We start from the raw sequence: 21432 nt of genomic DNA, 5'->3' as shown, positions 1-21432 counted from the left end.
TTAATGTGTGTGGTCATCTTTCGTCTTATTTTTTTACTTCAGGAAAGGGAAGATAAATTGAAACTGCAGGCACAAATTAAGAGGCTTTGGGAGGACAATCAGAGGCTGCAAGAAGAGTCTCAAAGCTCTGCAGCCAAGCTGAAGAAGTTCACAGAATGGGTCTTCAATACCATCGATCTGAACTGAGTCATTAGCAGAAGACAGGGGAAATCAATGGACTTTCTGAGGACCAGACAGAAGTGGGAGAGACTTACTCACTGCACCATGTGCTACCAGATTAAGAACTATCCACTCAAAATTCAATGAAATTTCTTCACAAACTGCTAAACATTTTAAACCTTGTTGATGAGGAACCAACACTGACTTGACTCACTGAGTCAAAAGAAAAAAAAAATCTTTACTTCTAGACTCTCCAGATCACTTGGGACATCATTAGAAGTGCCCACAGGAGTAACTAGTAACTGTCTGTGATGCCAGCCTCTACCTTCCAGGCTGTTACATTCTTTCCCTCCTGTGCCCTACTAACGACTAGCAACCTGACATTCTGTTTCAGTCATTTGGACAGTGCTACAGCCCAGCCCCATCCAGACCTCAGAGACCAAGTAGAAGAAAAAAAATTAAACCATGACTCCTCAGCTACATGGCCATATTTCAGCGCATCCTATATATTTCACCTTGAGCACCAATTTTTGCCATATCGTGAAATTTTGCAGAGTCATTGTGGTTTTGGAATTTCTGCTTTTTTTCTTGACTGCTCCGCTATCAAATTTGTCGAAAGCCTGCCCGCATGCTCTGGCAAATCAATCTACAAAACTCCCTGCTCTTCAGATACCATTTGCATTTCAAAAGAAGAAAAAGACCATTTTTGAGGTGGCATGAAGTGATCTGCTCACAATGAAGTCAAAACATGTGTTGTGGTGTTTCATCTCAACATCAATCAAAGCAATAGCAGGGAGTCTAAATCCTTGGCCTAAATACTAGGCTCTGCAGGACTAAAAGCAAACCATAATGACTCTGGCAATATTCTGCTTCGATTCCTGCTTCGAACGCTGGAGATCCTACAGTCTCCAAGAATGCCGATCTGGAATTTAAGGACAAATCTTTATTTGAGAACAGTTCCGTTATTTATTTAAGTTGTTATGAGTAAATAATTCTCTTTGCGTGCAGTACAACAGACATCTGTGAATACCATTTATTTAGGAAGGAAAAAAAATTATCTTTTTTTTTTTTTTTTTTTTGAGTTCAGCCTGAGCTGCAGTACCTTTTGTTGTGCACGTTGTGGTGCCTTCGTCTGCTATTGTGTTTCTTTAGTGCCATCTAGTGGTGATAAGTGATTGTCTCACTTGATTTCAGCTGTAATCTATTCCAGTTTGTTTACACGTTGCCTATACACCCCCATGCAAACAGTAGTGTTGGAAACCTTTCATTTAGAGAGTTAACACAATAAAAAGCAGACACATGGGTATTGAATTCAATATCAGGGATGAGAGGAATTGCTTTTCTGAAAAAAGGGATAAAAAGTCAGACTCTAATGTAAGAAGAGCATGAGGCTCCTTCAAGAACTGAACCGTTAACAGGAGACACAAGTTCTCTTGAAAATTTGGTCTGCATACACACAGAGTAGGTTCTCAGGTGCTGGATGATTTTATTTTTCAAGCGGCCATCATTGCGTAATGAGTGTGGAACCAAGAGGAAGATCCAGCCAGAGGGATGGTTTAGTTAAGAGCCAGGTTCACTGCCTGGGATCAGTAATATTGAACAGTTTGCCCTGTAATCTCAAACCCAGTTATTGCACTTTGCTCTTGCCTGGTTCTTCCATCTGAACGTAGTGGCATTCCTGGACCAGAATAGTCAGTCATCAAAGACTAAACACTCTGCCCTAGTTCTATCATTGAACCAGTAATGTATATTGTATAGATCTAAATTTTCCTGTCAGCAGGGCCTCTTTATTATGTTCAGCAAGCTCTAGCCAATTTCTCAGTACAATGAAGACAGTGTCGATTTCTAGATACTTTACGTATTATGAAGAAAATGTGCACAATGGATCCGGAGGTAACTTTGATTTGCGCTCGTGTAGCGTGCAGCGATAATAGATTCTGTTCTAGGAATCACTAGAAGTATCTCAGAAACTGCCTCCTGATACCTGCAGAGAATGAAACACTAAGAATGCCAAACATTTTGACTGCACAACACCGAGAATAACATGCCCAAGTGAATAAGAGATTATTAGTTTCATTTCCACACTGTAGTTTTCAAGTTTGCTGCTCCAGTACACAGGAGGGTGTAAAAAGAGTATCAAACTTCCTGACTGCTGAAAATATGACTGCTATTTATTCTCTCATCTCTCACCTGCCCTCTGGTTTGGTATTCCTTTTTCCAGCTTTCTTAATCATTTTTAAAACATAAATGGCTTTGTTCTAAAACAAAAAAAGGTAACATATTGATGACTGTGTTTATGTGAATGTTTATTTCTTTTTTCATTCTCCTCTATTTTCTTATTTTGTTCTTAGTTTCCCCAAATTGAATTTATTTGCACTGTTTTTGAATAAATCTTATATTGCTATTGGTTTATGGACATGCATAAACATATGGCTCTTGATGTTGTTTCTTGTTTTGTATGCAGTTAATTTTTAAGAGGCAAGGCTGGGATTGTGCTTCCCTCCTTTTTTCTCTTTTATATTGTGTCATTAGACATTACTTCATATATTCTCTGATCTGAACTTTAAAGAATTGTGTTTTAATGATGTGCACATTTTAATAAGGAGCATTACAATTACGAAAAGTACTGTTTACATATACTGTTCATCATCTTTGTAAAGTGTAGAGGTTTAAAAAGAGGCAATTTCCAGTGATTCCAATATTAAGGTTTCATAAATAAATAAAAATTAAAAAACTTGATTTGTGGTGCTGTAATTATTCATGAACTGGCCAAAACAAATGCTGCATGCATGCCACCTCAATGAGGTGTAATCTGCCATTGCTTTCTGAGCCAATAAATTACTTTAAATGCCATAGATGAATGTCATTCCATGTCTCCATGTTTATTTCTGTGATCTATGCCCTTGTTTTATATGTTTGCCTTTTCTTCACCATCATTGTTGTGCTTTTGTGGGAGTGGCTGATTTTTGCCGAGGTAACAGCGAGAATAATTGCACCTTGCAGTAATTAATCAACAAAGCCTGTCGGAGAGCATGGCTGGATAGCTAAGGGCTCCTCACGTCCTCTTGATGATCTGCCTCTGATGGTGGCGTTAACCCTACAATGCCCATGTGCTGCTTACTTCCATCTCATGTTAATGTGGCGGTAACTTCCACTGGCATTACTGAATGAAGTCAATTTCATATGCTGAAAAAAACCTTCTCTTTGTGGAAATGCTAATATTGCTCCAACTTGAAAAACAATGTAACGGACATCCCTTACCAGTAGCCATTGTTTCTGGCCAGTTGTCTGTGCAGCATTTACTGCCCAAGCTACTGAAGTCACAACTTTGCTGGAATATTTGCTGATATACCAGTGTTTTTTTTTTTTTTTTTTTAAGTGAGCGAATGTCAATGATATTATTATATGCATCAGTCTATTGGAAAGGGATATGTAGGAAACTTAAGTGCATAGACCCAGGCTGAAGTGGAATGTCCTCTGCTCTGGAACTTTGGTTGAACAATGCAATGGGGAGCTTTAGTGCTCTTGAAATAAATGTAGAACAAGTATCAAAGGGCTTAGAGCTCTTCCCAAGAGTGCTAGCTGTTGTAAATGCTGTCAAAATCCTGCACAGGTGCCAGCAGACTGGACTCTTTGGTATTATTTTCTCTAATCATGGAGAAGAATCAGGCCAGAGAAGAGCTGTGGCCGAAGCTAGAAGTGTTGATGTTGAATGTATGGGCACATGTGAGATCAAGTTTCTGGGTGAAATGTCCACAGAGTGGAGCTAAAAGCAAGTTGCATTTTTAGTTGTAAATAAAATAACGGAGTGAATATTTGCACAAGGTGTAAATAGCAGCTGACACAGCTCAGCTCGACTGCAGTAGTCTGGTGCAAACTCCTGGTGGGGGTTCAGAGAAAGGTTTGATCCAGATCAAATTAACCATGGTTTCACTATAGTATTATTGTAGTAGGCATATTTTTTGGGCAGAAGCCATAATTTTAATGCAATTAATAATTCTGTTTCTACAATATTGTTTAGTAATATGGTGTAAATGGAGTAACCATGTTTAGTTTAATTTAATTAGGGTTATGGGTTGGAGTAGAATGTCTGTGGGACTCTAAATAAACAACAAACATGCTGCAGTTATGCCCCCATAGTGTATGTTATTATAATTAGGGGTGCAAATAGTATCTGTCACTATTTGCTCTTAGTGCAAATAGTATCTATCAGCCTCTGCCGTAATATAATGCCGTCAACACTAATTGATGCAAAACATTTCAGGTTCAAGTGCAGTGTATGTACAAAGGATGCACAGTTAGAAAAAGAGGGCTGCATTCGTACAGTGCACGTACACAATGCTTATAACAAAATTTACGTCACTCACACTATACACGTGCCTAGTTCAGGTCAAATTTGACCAAAGAGTCTTAAACCTAGCCATAAGTGGAGATAAAGTGTAATTTTGTAGTGAAGATGCAATGCAACCTTTGAGTCACACTCACCATTGTTTATATGAACATGAGTACTTCCTGGTTCCAACAGGACCAGAACCTGTGTCTTAGCATGTTACTTGAGCAACCTCCATCAGTAGCACAAGAGGGAAATCTGTTCAAGCTTGAAATGATGTTAAAATGTTTGATGGGGGATGGCGCTTGTTAGAAATTTTGCTGAATGGGTTGATTATAAGGTACATTCACATTTGAAAGGAACATGTCGATTTCCTGTGTGACCATTTTGCATACTACAACTGAGATGGTGCCATATGAAACACTCCTTATCTTTACCTACTCTCATAACTAACACTAACTTCACTCTACTTATCTGTAGTATCCATTGCTTTTGTACAACACCCGATATCAGCACTGCTTGATTTGAATTTTATACAAGACTTCTTTATTACTTGTGGCACTTGAAGCCACAAATTTAAACTTGTATTCTCGCTACCTGCTCTAATAATTGCCACTTTAACACAACATGTGCCCTTTCCTGCAGGTCTCTTTGGTAAGAAGTAACATAAATGCACAGCATATATAATGGTACTCTTGCAACATATTAGATAATGCACAGTGGCACATTACTTTCATGAAAGGAATATCTCCAGTTTAATGCAAGCAAATGGAAAACACATTTACACCAGATATGCATTTTGCAGTTCAAATTTATTGTCTCTATGAAATGGGAAAAACACAATTTTTCAAGACTACTGGAGATAAGGAAACACCTACGGTCATTTCTTATATCTCACTGGCCTGAATAATGAATCTAACGCTACAGTGGGTGGGTTCCAGATACTGTCACTTTGTGCTGACGTCCATTATGACAGTGTGTATGTGAATACATGCCTCTGAGTGAGTGGTTTGGCTGAATGGATTTGTGATTCAGACATGACCAATTACTCCTCCCTAATGGCTGCTGATGATATTGATTCCAAGGAAGCAACCATTTGAATGTGCTAATGCCTTTTTGGAGTATCCATGTTTTGAATCATGGCATGGGGCAAGTTTAATGTAGGGTAAGAGTTGTGTTGTTAACATCTACGGCTCAAAAAAGTGCCTGGTTAGAGTATACGATAAAGGACCATTTCTGAGACTGATAAATGGCCCTCTACTGGCTGTTCTGTTTACAGTAGAGTACTTGCTATTGGGTCAAGAGCTGATAACAAAGATCATCTCTAGAAATATTCTGACTAGAAATATTGGTCTTGAACAACAGCCTCACCGTTTATTATATTGCATGCAGTGCTACTCACAATTCCTCATACTTTAATAGCCATCTTTCTTCAGTATGAAACTGAGCTCAATTAAAACAATTAACATAGTTATGTTTTTACTGTGTTGATGATAGGACTTCCCTAAATCAGCAAAAAGGAAAGGCTGTACCAAGGGAGAACTAATATAATGTATAAATACTTGACAATAAAGCTGTTCAGGTTGTAGTACAAAAAGCCAGAAGAGAATTAGCATTTCAACCCTCTGCATTTCCCTATTGGTTTTTTATAATGGAAGTTTTGGATTAATGAGTAATAAAAGGTCTGTGGTAAACATTACTTGAAGATACCTAGGCGTTTACTTCTTCAACATAAATTACATGCAGTCATACTCCAAACTTGAATGGCCGTGTTTTTTAAAAAAGTATTTTGCTAGCAAGTTGCTAGATAAGGACTACAACGGTTTTCCATTGTGTCAGGCATGTTCACTCACATGCTTGTGGTATTTGTAGTCCTTTAGGCTTACAGTTTGAAAACACAGCGGCTTCAAATTTCACATTTGGTGTATGACTGTGTGTAATGTTGTAGACATGTTTATCACAGTCCTAATTTTATTCTTAAATTGAAAACCACCACAACTCAATAATAGCTAAAACAATGGAAAAAAAGAAGGCTGCAAACCCATGTGTATCAGCAAAAATGCCTTCCTCAAGGTGCTGCTTCTTCCCATTTGTTTCCTTTTGATTTGGGAGTAAAATATGAACAGGCCATTCTTTTGACAGGTTTCACGAGACACGTCCATTAGTGTTTATCATGAATATTTCTCCTCATTTTCTGTTCTTTGCTCAATTTCCGAACCATGTGATGCCACTGATAGCCAGACAGTTTTAACACATGGGGTATTGTTCAGGATCCCAGTATCCCAACTCTCTCTCTCACTATTTCTAAAATAAATCCTTTAAAGCCGTCCTATCTGACTGAATTAATTTATTCCATTTAATTTACGCTTAAATCTAAATCCTGACAGATTTTCCCATTTTAATGCAGCTGTAATTCAGCAAAGTCATAATGAGAGAAATGTGGATATTAGAGATTACTCTCAACTGGATGTTTGTAATCTCATGACACAATTGTTTGCGGCAGCATCACTCTGCCAATTTATTGTTGCAAAAACATTTTCTCTCTCTTCATCTCCCATTTTAGCTACATGTTTTAAAATTGCTTGCCAGAAACTACACAGAGGGAGACACTCCACCCCCAAACTCCCACCCTCCCTTCATCCGATAGACACTCACACCCAGTTGCACACATGCCAGGATCCTCACACTGTACCTGAGCACTTTACTCCACGCAGCGACCACCCACGCTGGGATCCAGTTAGCGGAGAGAGAGAGAGAAGGAGGCTGAAGCAGTTCTTCTATCCCACTGCCGCTGCACACCTTATCCTTATTAGAGTTTCAGCTTCTTTCTCTTCCCTACCACACCATCATCATATTCACAATCACATTCTCTTTCCAAGCCAATTAGATCATGAACCTGCTCTCTTCTGCTTGCTAAGGAGGTGAAATCGAGCTCAAAGGAGTGGACGAGGCGGCACTTTGCTACTAAGGTAATGCACTCCTCCAGTTGTGTCGCATGTGCGTGTGTGTGTATAAGTGTTTGCAAGTCACTGTAAATTTGTACAAATGTCAGCTTAAACAGAATGGTCAATTTTAATGTACAGCGCTGGATTAGAAGTGGCACCCGAAGTGCTGGTGAGTATGAAGTGAATCATCCTGTCATTCCCTGAGCTATGCCGCCTCGCGCTCTCCTTTTCACGCTCCCCGCTGTACGTGCGTGTGTGTTTGCGCGCGCGAAAGTGTGTGCGAGCGCATACTGTAGCTGGCGCGTGTCTTTCCAGTGACAGGGTTTTTCTGCCTCTATATTCGGCATCGCTCTGCTTTGGAGTTCTGAGTGAATTGGGACCTCTATTCATGTGGGGATTGCGCTCCGAAAGCAGCTGTTTGTCTCTTTCAAATAACTGCACATATTTCCAGCGCAATGCGGCGCACTGAAAGCATGCCCACGCACAAATTAATAGCATTTATACATGTGTTCGCTATTCATTTGTATATTGACCTCTAACAGCTGTTGTGTGAGAGCTCCTCGTGTGTTCGTCGTGTAAGTGCATAACCGATTCAAGTTTCCCGAAAATAAGTCCACATATGATTCTAGAGGCTGAGAGAAGAATTGTCTATTTTCAGTCTTTCTGGTGAACTCATTCAGTTGATAAACATACACGGGGGCAGACAGCTTAAGAGCTCCCTGAAGAGAGTCTGATGTGAAGACAAAATGCACAGTCTCGCTCTCTCTCTCTTGTTCAAGTTAACACAGTCAAAAGTTGTAGTTGACGTTCATTAAGAAGCGCAAGCTCTTGGGTGAGTAGGCCTACTTTTGTCGACAGTAGAGATAGATGTGAAGCCTAAATGTCAACAATATACCTGCTCCATTATCTGAAACTGAAAACTGATCTTTCTCCTCTGCTTGCACCTGTTTTGAGGGGTCAAATCGATAAACGAGGAGAACGATGTTTATAACCTTTGATACAGATGAACTTAGGCCAAAAATCCATTAAAATATGTCCAAAGCTTCGTTATATTCCAAGAACAATGACTTCCCACTCGATTATTGAAGAAACAATGGACTCTTCACACTGTCCGTTAAAAAGGGCGCGAAACATCCGTCAGTTTAGACAGGTGTGAATGAACATGGGATGATGCACATGGCCCAAACAGATTCCCGAAGACTTGGCGCTCTCAAAAGGGAACGCTAAAATTATATTTGCGGTGTTCTCCCATTCACTGCTAGTTATTTACATTTACACATAGTTGGTTTATGCTTGTTTCAAACCACTGTAACAATTTATTTTGAGCATGTTAATTTATTTTGGACACCTCACACTAGAGGACCTCAGGTTTTAATAAATCATAAATAACAATAATATAATAGCCAATTCAAAATGTTAAAATATACCATCTACTCACTGTCCTGCCACAATAAAAACAGGCAGCTTTGAAATATGAATCCATCCTATTGAGGCAATAGGTCAGTGTATGACGTTTTTATCTTCTATTGGTCATGTGTCTTTTCCTCATACAAATTTGAAGTTCACAAAACTTGAACTGTTGTGTGCAGTGGAATGCGAATGCAGCTCAACAGTAATCCATATGACTACTTGTGACTACCATATTTAAAGCCATATGATTGCTAACTGTGACAATTTTCCCCTTTGCTGTAGTTGTCAAATCTCATGCACACTTGTGCACATTCAATCCTGATTTAAATCCTATCTGTATTCTGTTGCTGTGAAAATAAGCAACACATATGCCAAACAATATGGCAAATAAAAACTATTTAACACTTTAATTATCAAACCAGGTTTTAAAAGAAGACATTGCTCCATATGTTTTCTCTCATTTGTTCCCCTATAACAGGTATTCTGTAGGATGTTCAATGCCTTCTGTGTGCTAACTGCCCATTCTTTGCTCTCTTTTTGACGTAATTCATTATCTGAGTCTCACGTTGGGATCTATTCTGTACTGATTGCTTTCCTTTTTTCTTTCCCTTCTCCACAGAGACAGAAAGAAAGTGAAACAGAGATACCAATCATGGCTCAAGACCAAGGGGCAGTGGGCATATCCGACCCAAATGACGATTCTCCCAACATGATTGTTTACAGGAAGGTAGTGCTGCATTGCTTTTAAAGCTATGATTTACAGTATGTGTACTTAACCATAGGAGACCATTTTGGTTGACTGGGAACCCTAGAACATTACATTAATTTTCACTGAATTGCTTTATGGTTTGGTTGCAATCTTTAAAGTCTTCCTTCTTGTCAGCAAGTTATGCTTTAAAGCAAAATGAATTGGGTCTGCAAATATACATACAATACTGGCAGGGCAGCCACATGAAAAGGCTCAAATATTGCTCGGTACTTGATTTAAATTTGAATAAGTTTGTGTCTGTGTTATCCCTTGATATTTACATTTTCTTTCAGCTCCTCTGTGTATAGAATATTTTGTTCCCTCCCTGACCCTCATGGTCACTGGGAGTAAAGAGAAGTGACTCAATATTCTTGACTGAAAAGTTACATTTTTGATTGGTTGTAGAAAGTTGCCTAGTAATGTACTGTATGTGTTAAAGTACATGCTTGAAAGCATATTTATAACTGTGAAGTCCTCCTCAGAGATGCAAAGAATTTAGAATTGTGCATTTAATAGCCCAACCATTACTTCAAATGGAAACCTCTGCTCCTACATTTAAAGCCATGAACCGTTTCATAGAGTATAAATAAAATAAATACAGATTTTGAAAACTTCTTAAATGAAGAATAAGTGAAGAAAAAGAAACACATTTGCCATGTCAGTTTGCTGTATTTGGATATGTTTAGCGTTTAAGATGAATTCTCATCTGTGAGGAGTGATGAATTTCTTAGGCATTCCAGTAAGAGCACAAGACGAGGTTGCAATCCCCAATGTCTCGATGAAGCCACAGACCCATGAGAACTTAATAACAATCCTTTTTTCTCATTTCACCAGAGCGTTCAGTTGAAACCTTGCTTATTTGCCTTTTTTTTTTTTTGCATGACCCGTTAGCCTGGGTCCTCCCACAACCAATCAATGCTTTTTATTGAAAACCAAGCGAAGCATAATTGACACCAAATGATTTGCCTCCATCTGAGTGGAGGTAATCGGCTCAAGGTGGCACAAACATATTGAACCAAACTGCAGTGAGAGTTTAAGTCATTGCCAAATTGCTGTAAAGTCATTGTGCTGGAGTGTGCATCTTTTGATTAAGCCAATAAGAATCAGCTTTTGTGCTAATCACTCTTCGGAGAGCGCCCTTTGAATTTGCTGAGTATATCTACAGTATATAAATATTAATTGTGAACAATCAACACTCCAAGACTTTGTAATCTTCAGCATTGATAATATTGCAGTTAAAAAAATACTGTAAAGAATAGTGATTTTTATACTGTTTTTCCCATATTGCTTTATAAATCTGTTGCAGCACAGTTAATATGTTCATGAATGGTTACAAAACATGTTCGGACTCTAATGATAAAAAAAAAGGGAAGTGTCCACAGCTTTAAAGCCATCAATGGATCTGAGCACTTCCTGTTATCACCCACGGGGCACTTAAGATATGGGTGTTGTTGACAGTGAAAAAATTATAGTTTTAAACGGTGAAGGCTTGGGGTGAGATCATCAACGAGACATTGTACCATTGCAATATTCAACATTGAAAGATGTTGAAAGGAAAATGAAAGGTAAGAAAGGGTCAGAGAAATTGGAAGACACATAGAAATAAGAATGCAATGCAAAATGTAGCAGAGGAATTTCCAAAGCCTCCAAAATATCCTTGCACAGAGAGAAGATATAAGAATCAATTTGCACATTCAATCAATTAATTTATGAATCAATTTATTACAGCTTTCAGTGCATCCATTTAGGGTAGGTATGGAACTTGTATAGAATGGAGGCTGCTGACCTGTAATGAGATGATTTCATTGGTTCTGCTGTTGTGATTGATAGTTGGCTGTTTTCTAGTCTGATAACTTACTACCACACAGGGACTGTAGATGAGCACCAGATGGCTCACAATATGCTCTAGGCACATGGAAGAAGTCCCCAGGGCTTGAGCAAGAGTTCCAGTTAGTGGCATTCTTCTTTGTTGCTACGAACATCCAGTCAAGAGTGATGGCATGAAAGTATATCCTGAAAAATTAGTCCACAGTTCCAATTTCTCTCTCTCTCTCTCTCTCTCTCTCTCTCTCTCTCTCTCTCTCTCTCTCTCCATGTCATGCTGTAACCCACTGTGAAAATTGACGCTGGATAGAGTTTTCTATAGTCTTTGCACATGCCTTCTCTCAGCTTTGCTCTGTTTTAGGTGGAGAAATAAGAGAGAAAGGTAAAGTGTGTGTGAATGTGTAAACAGACGCAATTAACCTGGATACGCATCGAGACAGGACTGACTTTGATGAATTCACCCATTAAGGAGAGCATGTAAAGCCCCAAGGGGTGAGCATCATTACCATGTGTGAGAGAGAGAGACAAAGAAAGAGGGAGACTACAGTAGAGAGCGTTCAGTGGGCTGCGGAGACATTTTTCTTCACAATATGCAACTCAGTCAGCCTTTCTGTAGCTCACAACAACCCCAGTGTGTTCTGTTATGGTGCGTGGACATATGCTGTGTTCTTAAGGCATAGAAATAATAGACGTATAGCCACTACCAGCAGGCTAAGATGTAAACTACTGTTACTGATTCCTGGCACAGAAAAGGCTTTGAAAGCAGATGTATGAAAGATATTGTTTGTTCTGCAGGTAAAATAAGACTAAATGCCCCTAGGTTTGCCTGTTTCATTTACATCCTTTGACCATTTAAAATATGTACAGAAGTAAATGAGAATCTGACATGCTTATGAACATTTCTGTTAAGGCAGAGGAATATTGTTATCTCCCTGTGCCTTTTCTGGCAACCTTTAAGGATTTATTATATGTTAATACATATAGAACAGTGAGGCTTAAAAGTCTGAGATCTTATTGAAAATCTTGAGATTGAGGCGAGTCACTATGCCACCATGAGGACTTAGAGCGCATTGGGAATTGGGTATTCCAAATTGGGGAGAAAAGGGGAGAAAAATGAAGAACATTAACCAATATTAATAAATGCTGTAAAAAAATGTACCTGTTAGTTTTTGGTACCTAATGCATACTAATGTTAAAAAAATAGAAATTTATTGTAAAGTTTTGCCCAGAAATCAAAAGATTCCCTTGTTTACATTGAACCACAAAATATGCTCTTTTGAACATTCTTTAATCATGCCTGGCCTGGTATAACATGGATCATGAGGCTTTTTGGAGTTCATGCCAGCTCGATTGTATGCTGTCATTCAAGGAAATGGGGGACATACACTGATATATACAGTATAAATCAGTGAGGAGATTATGTCTTTGAAGACATTTATGTTAATCTTTAAATTAAACTTTTTACTCAAAATATTATGCTGAATGCAAAATATAAGCATTTTCACTAGTGGACTTTTGAACCCGTATTTCCAATAATATCCTTTTGGATATTGTTTCTTATAACATTTCCCACCGCAGCCTTATCTAGCAAGATATATGTGGATTTATTTCTTTGCCTTTGCCAAAACTTTCCACTGCCAATGTCCACAAAAAGAGCAATTACAATGAGAAAGCAGTTTTCCCACCATAAGCCAAGGTGAAAGTCATCAAGTCAGAATTATATCTTTTTTTTCTCCAATTCTTCCCTCCTTGGCATGCACACACTGAGCTTTCAGCACTTTTCAACTTGATTCTGTGAAAACTGTTTATATAGGAGAGGGAAGAAAAACATTCTTCACTTGTTAAAGGCAGAGAAGAGAACTAGCTCTATGGGCTTGAGAAGAACGCAGAAAGTACAATGAGGTTGGACGTGGCCTAATGAGTGAGGACGAGAAGAGATATTCTTTTGAGTTCTGTACAGGGGAATGGTATATGCACAGCTGAATCAATCAGGAAGAGAGGGATGGATACAGAGAGACATGTATTTCTCCTGTCACATCTCCTCAAGTGTCACCAGCTCAGTGCTGACCTCAGATGCCCTTTTAATCACTGTCAGTCTCTTTTTGTGCATCCACCTCTTTCAGTCCAGCTCTGTTTGTCTGTTATTTTATGATTGAACATGGTGTTCTTGCATGTTTAACCTTTCTTTTATGCTCTTCTAGTTTTACAAACATTTTCCAATTTTAAAATATAAAGGCACAGCAGGTATTGGCCACATCTGTCATACTGTTGTCCTGCATTGGATTGTTGACATAACCCGACCACGTGGCTGATCGCACACTCCAAAACTGTGATAACACTGTGGTCAAGAAAGAAATGGTGGTATGATAGCGACAGGGAAGAATAAAAAATGAAAAAAAGGATGCTGTGCATTCTTATATAAAAAAAAATCTGACAGATTAAAACTAACCTGAAATTGTAAATAAAAATAATAATAATAATAATAAATAAATAAAAAATTTAACTGGTGAAATGTTCTAAATTATATTCATTCTTCTCCCAATAAACCGTCTTTTGGGGTAGTTCACCCCAAAATTTTAATTCTCTCTTTATTTACTTGCCCTCGTGCCATCACAGATGTATTTGACTTTCTATATTCTGCAGAACAAAAATTAAGATTTTTAGAAGAATTACTCTACTCTGTAGGTCCATACAATGTAAGTAAATGGTCACCAGAAATTTTAATGTGAAAATAATCACATAAATTCAGCATGAAAGAAATCCACAAGACTCCAGTGGTTGTGTGGGTGAGAAACAGATAAATATTTAAGTCCTTTTTTACTATAAATCTCCACATTTATGCATTTGGCAGAAGCTTTTATCCAAAGCGACTTACAGAGCCCTTATTACAGGGACAATCCCCCCGGAGCAATCTGGAGTTAAGTGCCTTGCTCAAGGACACAGTGGTGGTGGCTGTGGGGGTCGGACCGACAACCTTCTGCTTAACAGTTTAGTGCTTTAGCCCACTAAGCCACCACCACATTTCACCTCCACATTCCTCGTCTTTTGTTTTTTGGCCATTAGCATTCTTCATACATATTGCCACTTACTGGTCAGGGCTGGTCAATGGTTGAGTTTTTTAGGTAAATTAAGGACTTAAATGTTGATCTGTTTCTCACACACTTTTTCATATAGCTTCAAAATCATGGATTTACCCACTGAAGTCTAAATAAATAATTTTTATGCTGACTCTGTCATTTTTGCAGATTCAAAGTTCTGTTCACCATTCGCTTGCATTGTAATGGCCAACAGAGCTGAGATATTCTTCTAAAAATCTTAATTTGCTTCATTCTACAGAAGAAAGAAAGTCATACACATCTAAGATGGCATAAGTGTTGAGTAAATGATGAGAGAAATTTCATTTTTGGGTGAACTATACCTTTAAGGATTCCAGACAGCTTCCTTTAAAAGAGATTTCTCAGTCAAGCCTGCCATGAACTAACTACATCAGAACATAACCGGCAGTGAAAGTATAAATTAGCCAGCAAATGTTAGAGTCTGTCATGCTTGGGCATTTATATCAAATGCAGTTTTACAGCAGAAGATACTGACCAATTTTTTACATTTAAGTTTTATGTCTCACTTTCATGTTTACAGCAAAGAACAGCTTATGCAATTTCCCTGGGTGCTCATCTAAAGCAAATGCAGCAGAATAGGAAACCACTGAAACCTCTGATTATTTTGTTTATGGGGAACTGGGCCAGGGATATGCAGATAGCCACAGTTGATCTGTGTAACACTCTGAACGAATGGAATGTACCCAAAGTGTCTTTTGGGTAAAAAGGGATATTTTGACATATACACCATTTTGTCATATACTGCATGGGTTTACCTTTAATCAGGAAAATGGTATAGAGTTAGAGCCATGACCAAAGGAAATTCAAAGTGTATATTCAAATTTTTGTATGTAAATAAAATATTATTATATTTATCTCAAATGCTGCTCATATTAAACACCATGAGTATAGTTCCTAATAATCGAAGAGGTCTGTCCAACGTTCTAAATTGTTTTTTAAACAGCCTGCTGTTTATGGTCATTGCAAATCATAAGGTCTTCAAGTTAGAGTGCTTTCACATTAGCACATTTGGTGTGCACCCGGCATCGAATGACGTCAGATTTCGGTTAGATTGGGTGATGTGAACACTGTTTTCCGAGGTGCACCCTGGTCCGCTTGAAAAGGTGGTCTGTGGTACTGTTCATGTGAACTCCAGTACAGTTTGCTGCTGATATGAACACAATCGTACTAAATTGTGGAAGTGAACCACTTGTGATGACGTTAATTTGCGTCTTTGCAGGCTCCAGAATGCAATTATTATGGTATATTGCTGGTATATATGGTATATCCTCCGCAGTCGGCCTTTATCCCTCTCGGAGGCTTGATTAGCCTGATAAGGGACCGGGTGTGTAGAATCACGATCCGGCCCCGCCCTCCGCCCTGCCACATTCCTCCCTCGTTCTCTCAGGCAGGGGAGCCCCCGGCATGACGTACATCCCCCCTCTTTCCCTGGGGGAGGGCGTGCCCGAAGCCCCATCTGCCGGCAGGTCATCCCCGTCCACCTGGATTAGGGAGGGGACAAGGGGAGGGAAACAGAAATAATAAAAATGGGGGGCACTTCCTGTAACAGTGTAGTACCCCCCAAAAAAACACTAAAATTGAAACGAGAGGGAAAAGGCCAACGTCGAGTGGCAGTGAGAGAGAGAGAGATGGAAATATACGCCATAGTTTGTTCCTCGGCCACTCTTCCACCCTCAAACGGACAACAGCCGCGCCTCTCTGGGCGGATCGGAGGCCCCTGGCGGATGGAATGCCCCGCCGCGTTCTTGGGGAATAGAAGGGATCTCCCTCGGCCCTGACCGCTCCAGGCGGTCGGTTAGGAGCCCCTTCTCCCCTCGCGGTCAGCAGCCATCCTCCGCTTCCAGGCGGCTGGGCTCCTCGTACCCCAGCAGACGGCCGCGGCTGCTCTGTTGGGGTGGACTGTAGTGGCGAGAACTCTACTACGGTGTATCCCTCCTCCTTCCTGGATTTCGGCACCAGTGTAACGTAGATCAATGGAAAGGAGGAGGCGAGAACCGGCTTGGTATAATATAAATAATATTTGAATTATAAACTTAAACAAAAGACAACAACACACACATGACGGACATGTCCATAAACGATCTCTCTCTCCCGCACAATCCTCCGGAGTCAGCCTTTATCCCTCTCGGAGGCTTGATTGAATAAGGGACCGGGTGTGTAGAATCACGAACGGGCCCGCCCTCCACACTGCCACAAATGCATTACTCCTACCTGCTTGTGTCCAAATACACCGCCTTCAGAGAGCCCATTCTTCACATCTCTTGCAACGCATCCGCGTGCTCGTGGCAGACAAACGTTAATATTCATCACATCATTGCACATTCAATGCATCTGGGTGAGACAAACACAAGTGTTTGTGCATGGCAAGATTTTGTGGTCAATCCAAAGAGACAAATTTTAATACTTCACTTAACACAGTGATGTCTTTTCACTATTTTTCACTATTTCAATGGGCCGGAGTCAATTTTACCACTTATACCACAGTTACCACACATTAATACATTGTTCAGGGTTTTATCGCTCGACATTTTCTGTTTGCCTTTTTTCCCTAAAACGCTCTTGTGAGTGGAACTGCTTTCTTCCGCCAAGGATTCAGCGTCTTGCTTTGATACAGCTAAAGCCTTCGTTGCTAGTTTGAAGATGTCACTTCACAACAAGTAATGGAGGATAGCTCTGCTTTACTGGGGCAATTACTGGAGTAACAATTTAGTGCGTTTGTGTGTGAGAGTTTGTGTGAGTTTGTTTTTGAGGGATCGAAAGAGAAAAGTTCAGAACTGAGAGAGATCACCTGTGGGATTACCTTTATTTGTTGCAGCTCTCATCAGATGTAACATCACTTCAAAATCGGCAAGATGTAAGTTTAAGCACTTCTCAGCAGCAGCGAGTGTTGCCATATTTCTGATGTATACCTTAACTTTCAACCCTACTGAAATGTTTGTGCCTGACATGATGGCTTTGTTTTTCGCTCGCAAGTAACTGTGTGTGTAATTTATGTGTGTCCACGTGTGTGAGAGAGCTTAAGAGAGGGGGAGCGTGAGGGTGTTCCCCACAGATATTTCAGATAATATAGAAACTGTTGTACTGATCAAGTGGATGTTTGATACAACTCAAGCCTTTGTTGCTAGTTTGAAAACATCTCTTTAGCACTAGAAACGGAGGGTGCACTGATATTTGGCATTGGAGTAACAAGGTTGTGTGTGTGTGTTTGTGTGCAAGCGAGAGAGAGGGGTAGCATGGTGCTTTCCACTATAGCTATGTGAAGCAGATTAGGGTGAAATACATTGAAGCATAAAACGTTTCACATATAAAAATTGATCACGTCGTGGTGGGTGAGGCTCTATTTGTTGATTGCGATACAAGTCTCAGTGTGTGTGTGAATGTAAGTGTGGGGGAGACAAGGGAGGTTTTCAACCAAAATTTAAATAAATGTAGGATATTATAGACATTAACATTCTTAACCGATTTACTTGAACCAGTGTCTTTGTTTATATGGTAATTTTGCTGTGGTAGCATGTACGGTGTATGTGTGTGTGAGATGAGAGTGAAAGAGAGGGAGCCCAAGGATGCTTTCTAAATGAGATCATCTAAATGAGATCAGGATGCCATTTACAAAGTAACTGTCCACATTCAGTTTTTTATATATAAAATGCATTAATTAATGGGGTGAAAAGGGGGAATAATTAAGGCACATCCATAATAATATTCAAACAACATCACTACTAGAGTTCAGCTCTCTGCTCAAGGAAGAAAACTAAACATTCAAACTTATAAACAGTTGGTGTGTAAAATCATAGAGAGGTCATTATCTTTTAAAAGGGAAATATGCTCTTCTGCCAAATCATTCGAAATTAGATGCACTCCAAGGGTGCTTTCACACTTGGTTCGTTTGCTTGGACAGAACCCGAGTTTGTGTATTGGCCATTCAGTAGACATTCTTTTATCCAGATTCCTGCCCAGCTCAAAAGATCAATGATCATAAAGCAGTGATTTTAATAACTGTCAATTTTCTGGGTCAGACCTTGTTTGGATTAAACCTGCAACCTTTAGCAAATCCATTAGACAGTAGGGTTGCGAGGTGTACTGGTACTAACGAAATATCGCAATACCCCAAAAATGAATGCAGTATCATCTTGTTGCTAATTTTGGTACCATTTTACAGTATGTTGCCGTTAGCAAAATCTTATGAGATGTGAAAGTTTTAAAATGAAATCATTGATAATTTGAAAATAAATAAATGCATCTTAATATGGCCTAGTGTGATAATTAAACAGCAGAAGGGTGTCATTTAAATAAATAATATACAGTCCCATTCGCTGTGTGCTACAGAATGAACGACTTACACACACACATGCGCGCATGCGTGTACACGCACAAACGCAACGCACTACTGGTGCTTGATTTTCATGCAGTGTGTTTAGTTTATAAAAGGTTGTGAACACTCAAATGTCCTTCTACGGTGCAGCTCGGAGATTTTAGATTGCAAGTCGGGACAGGAGTATTACAGCATTAATGGGGAGCTTGATATAACTAACTCCTCAAGAATAAAGAAGAACGTCTGTCAAAATAAAATTCCCATTAAAATGAAAGCTCTATTTATACGTAAAGACAATTGAAGACAGAAAAATATAACTAGTGTATAAAAATGTTATATTCAAAAAGTAGTAATAATACTTATAATAACAGTAGTATAATATTAAGTGATTGTATTATGATTATTCATGAATCATCTGTAAGCAATATCACAAAACTGAATATCAGCATGTTGTGATTCAGCCATAGCAGCCTTGTGCCTGAGGTAATCAGGTTTTTTTTCCATTAATATTTTCATTAATACACTAAAGCTCTGTTGTACAGCATTTTATTTGACCAAAAATAAAATGTGAATTTTTTTGTTAAAAATTAATTATTATATTTTCATTCGATTAAAGCTGCTTGTATTAATCATAAGATTTAATGAAAACATTTAACATGGAAAATTTTAATGGAAAACACAGAATCTGTAAGACTTTATGCAGTTCTTTTAATCGTCATTTTCTGTGTAATTTCATCAAAAATCTGAGGTTTTTATTTGTTGCTTAAGTTACAATTTAGTATGGATGCTGAGGTACCAGGTCTGGTATCGTACCAAAGCCAGAATTCTTGTATAGGAGTAACCCTATTAGACAGTCACCATATCAGATTTTTATTGCTCATTTGCCTCTACCATGAGATAGATTGTGACAAAAAGCATGATAAACATTTCCGATCTATTCAAGAGGCAACATGGCAAATCATACTCATAGTCTTTTTTAATTACAGGTATAAAAGATGAACAAGGTGGGCAGAAATATACTTTGGGAGTCTCTTGAACCTAATTATATCAGTCAGCCTATTATCATACCACATTCAGCTTTAATTAATTACTGTCATCTACAGTCTCCGCTACAGTAGCCATTTTTGGCTCAGAGCCCCTGAAAGAGAAACAACCAAAGTAAAAAATGTCTAACTCCATATATTGGAAATGAAGGGTGATGATACAATGAGTGGTGTAGAGAGATTCTGAGAAGAATTTTGACTGTGAACTATGCATTCTTTTACTGTAGACAGATGGATGCAAAAGGAACACTTAATAGAAAACAGCAGTACAGTAGCTTGATGTGTTCCTCATTACCATTTCACACAAGCGGACAATAAAGGGTTGGTGCCCTGTTATTGCATGGTATTGTGTTTTGCATGCAAGTAGGTTTGTCCCTGCTTGGTTAATTATTTTGTTCAAGCTCTGTTGGACTTGGTATTTAGGCAAGTGTTTTTTTTTTTTAGCATTTAATGGGAAGATTTCTAAGTTGTGTTTTTTTGTACACTTAAGCAATTTAGCCTAGAATATGACAGAAAACCTTTGTCGTTCTTTGTTTTAGCTGCTTATTACCGAAAAGCAACTTACCTAAACCAAAAAATCTGACAATGCAAGAAAAACCAGTTCACATGCAGATTTGAAATAATCGGGTGGTTATCTGCTTTTGACGTAAAAACGTAAACAGGCATGTGCACATTATATAAGGCAGTAAGAACACTGGTAAAGATGTTCACATGCAGAGTAAAATCGAGGTAATGGGCAAAAATCTAGTGTGTTTGGTGGTTTATTCTTAAAGGTAGTTCAGCCCAAAGGGAAAATTCTCTCATCATTTACTCAACCTCATGTAATCACAAACATTACAAAAATTTTTTGAAGAATATCTTAGATCTGTAGGTCCTTACAATACAAGTCATCAGTGTCCAAAAATGTGATGCTGCCTTTATGTGCTTTTTGTGCTGCAAAGTGTTGGACCCTGTTGACTTGCATTGTATGGACCCACATTTGGGTGGTGGAGCACAAATCGTAATCTCTGTTTAACAATATACAGTGCATTCTGGAAGTATTCAGACCCCTTCATTTTTTTCACATTTTGTTATGTTGCAGCCTTATGCTAAAATACTTTAAAAAAAATGTCACATCAATCTACACTCCATACCCCCATAATGACAAAGCAAAAAACAGATTTTTAACACATTTTCAAATTTATTAAAAAGAAAAAACTGAACTATCACATTGACAAGATTTTTTATCTCAATTAGTTTTTAATCCTGGTTAAATAAAGGTTACAAACTAAGTAAAGTTGTTGGTTTTGTGAATTGCTTTCTGAGGTTTGCTACCAAACGTTGCTGTTGAGCTGATTAAATTAAATTAATATTTAATATTGACTCAGATTCCATTATTTGTATTATCATTGCTGGTTTATAGTTATTATAATTAATAGTTGCCTAACAACAACAATTCAGCAAATAGGAAGTAAAAATTCATAGAAATTATTTAAATATGAAGGCAATTGTAGAAATAAATAACATGTACACATTGAAATTCAAAAAATTTTAATGTATCAGAAG

At 38.6% G+C, this 21432-nt stretch overlaps 2 protein-coding genes across 7 annotated transcripts in view; both read left to right on the top strand.

Moving 5' to 3' along the window:
* LOC127623714 (signal-induced proliferation-associated 1-like protein 1) overlaps window positions 1-2887 on the top strand; it is a 132516-nt gene extending 129629 nt beyond the window's left edge. For all 4 annotated transcript variants that reach the window (XM_052098174.1, XM_052098176.1, XM_052098172.1 and 1 more), the window contains exon 21: window positions 43-2887. In XM_052098174.1, the coding sequence (XP_051954134.1) occupies window positions 43-186 (144 nt within the window). In that variant the 3' untranslated portion in view covers window positions 187-2887. The remainder of the gene's footprint in view (window positions 1-42) is intronic.
* A 4283-nt stretch (window positions 2888-7170) lies between these two features.
* Window positions 7171-21432, top strand: part of LOC127623715 (regulator of G-protein signaling 6-like) — a 106425-nt gene continuing 92163 nt past the window's right edge. For all 3 annotated transcript variants that reach the window (XR_007968084.1, XM_052098177.1, XM_052098178.1), the window contains exons 1-2: window positions 7171-7458; window positions 9464-9571. Coding sequence is in view for 2 of the 3 variants with exons in the window: in XM_052098177.1 (XP_051954137.1) it covers window positions 9497-9571 (75 nt within the window). In the remaining variant the exon portion in view is untranslated. The remainder of the gene's footprint in view (window positions 7459-9463; window positions 9572-21432) is intronic.

This window comes from Xyrauchen texanus, chromosome 30 (genome assembly GCF_025860055.1).
Source record: "Xyrauchen texanus isolate HMW12.3.18 chromosome 30, RBS_HiC_50CHRs, whole genome shotgun sequence".
Classification (NCBI taxonomy): Eukaryota; Metazoa; Chordata; class Actinopteri; order Cypriniformes; family Catostomidae; genus Xyrauchen; species Xyrauchen texanus.
The sequence above is the reverse complement of the archived record's forward strand: the minus strand, read 5'-3'. Positions and strand labels throughout refer to the sequence as shown.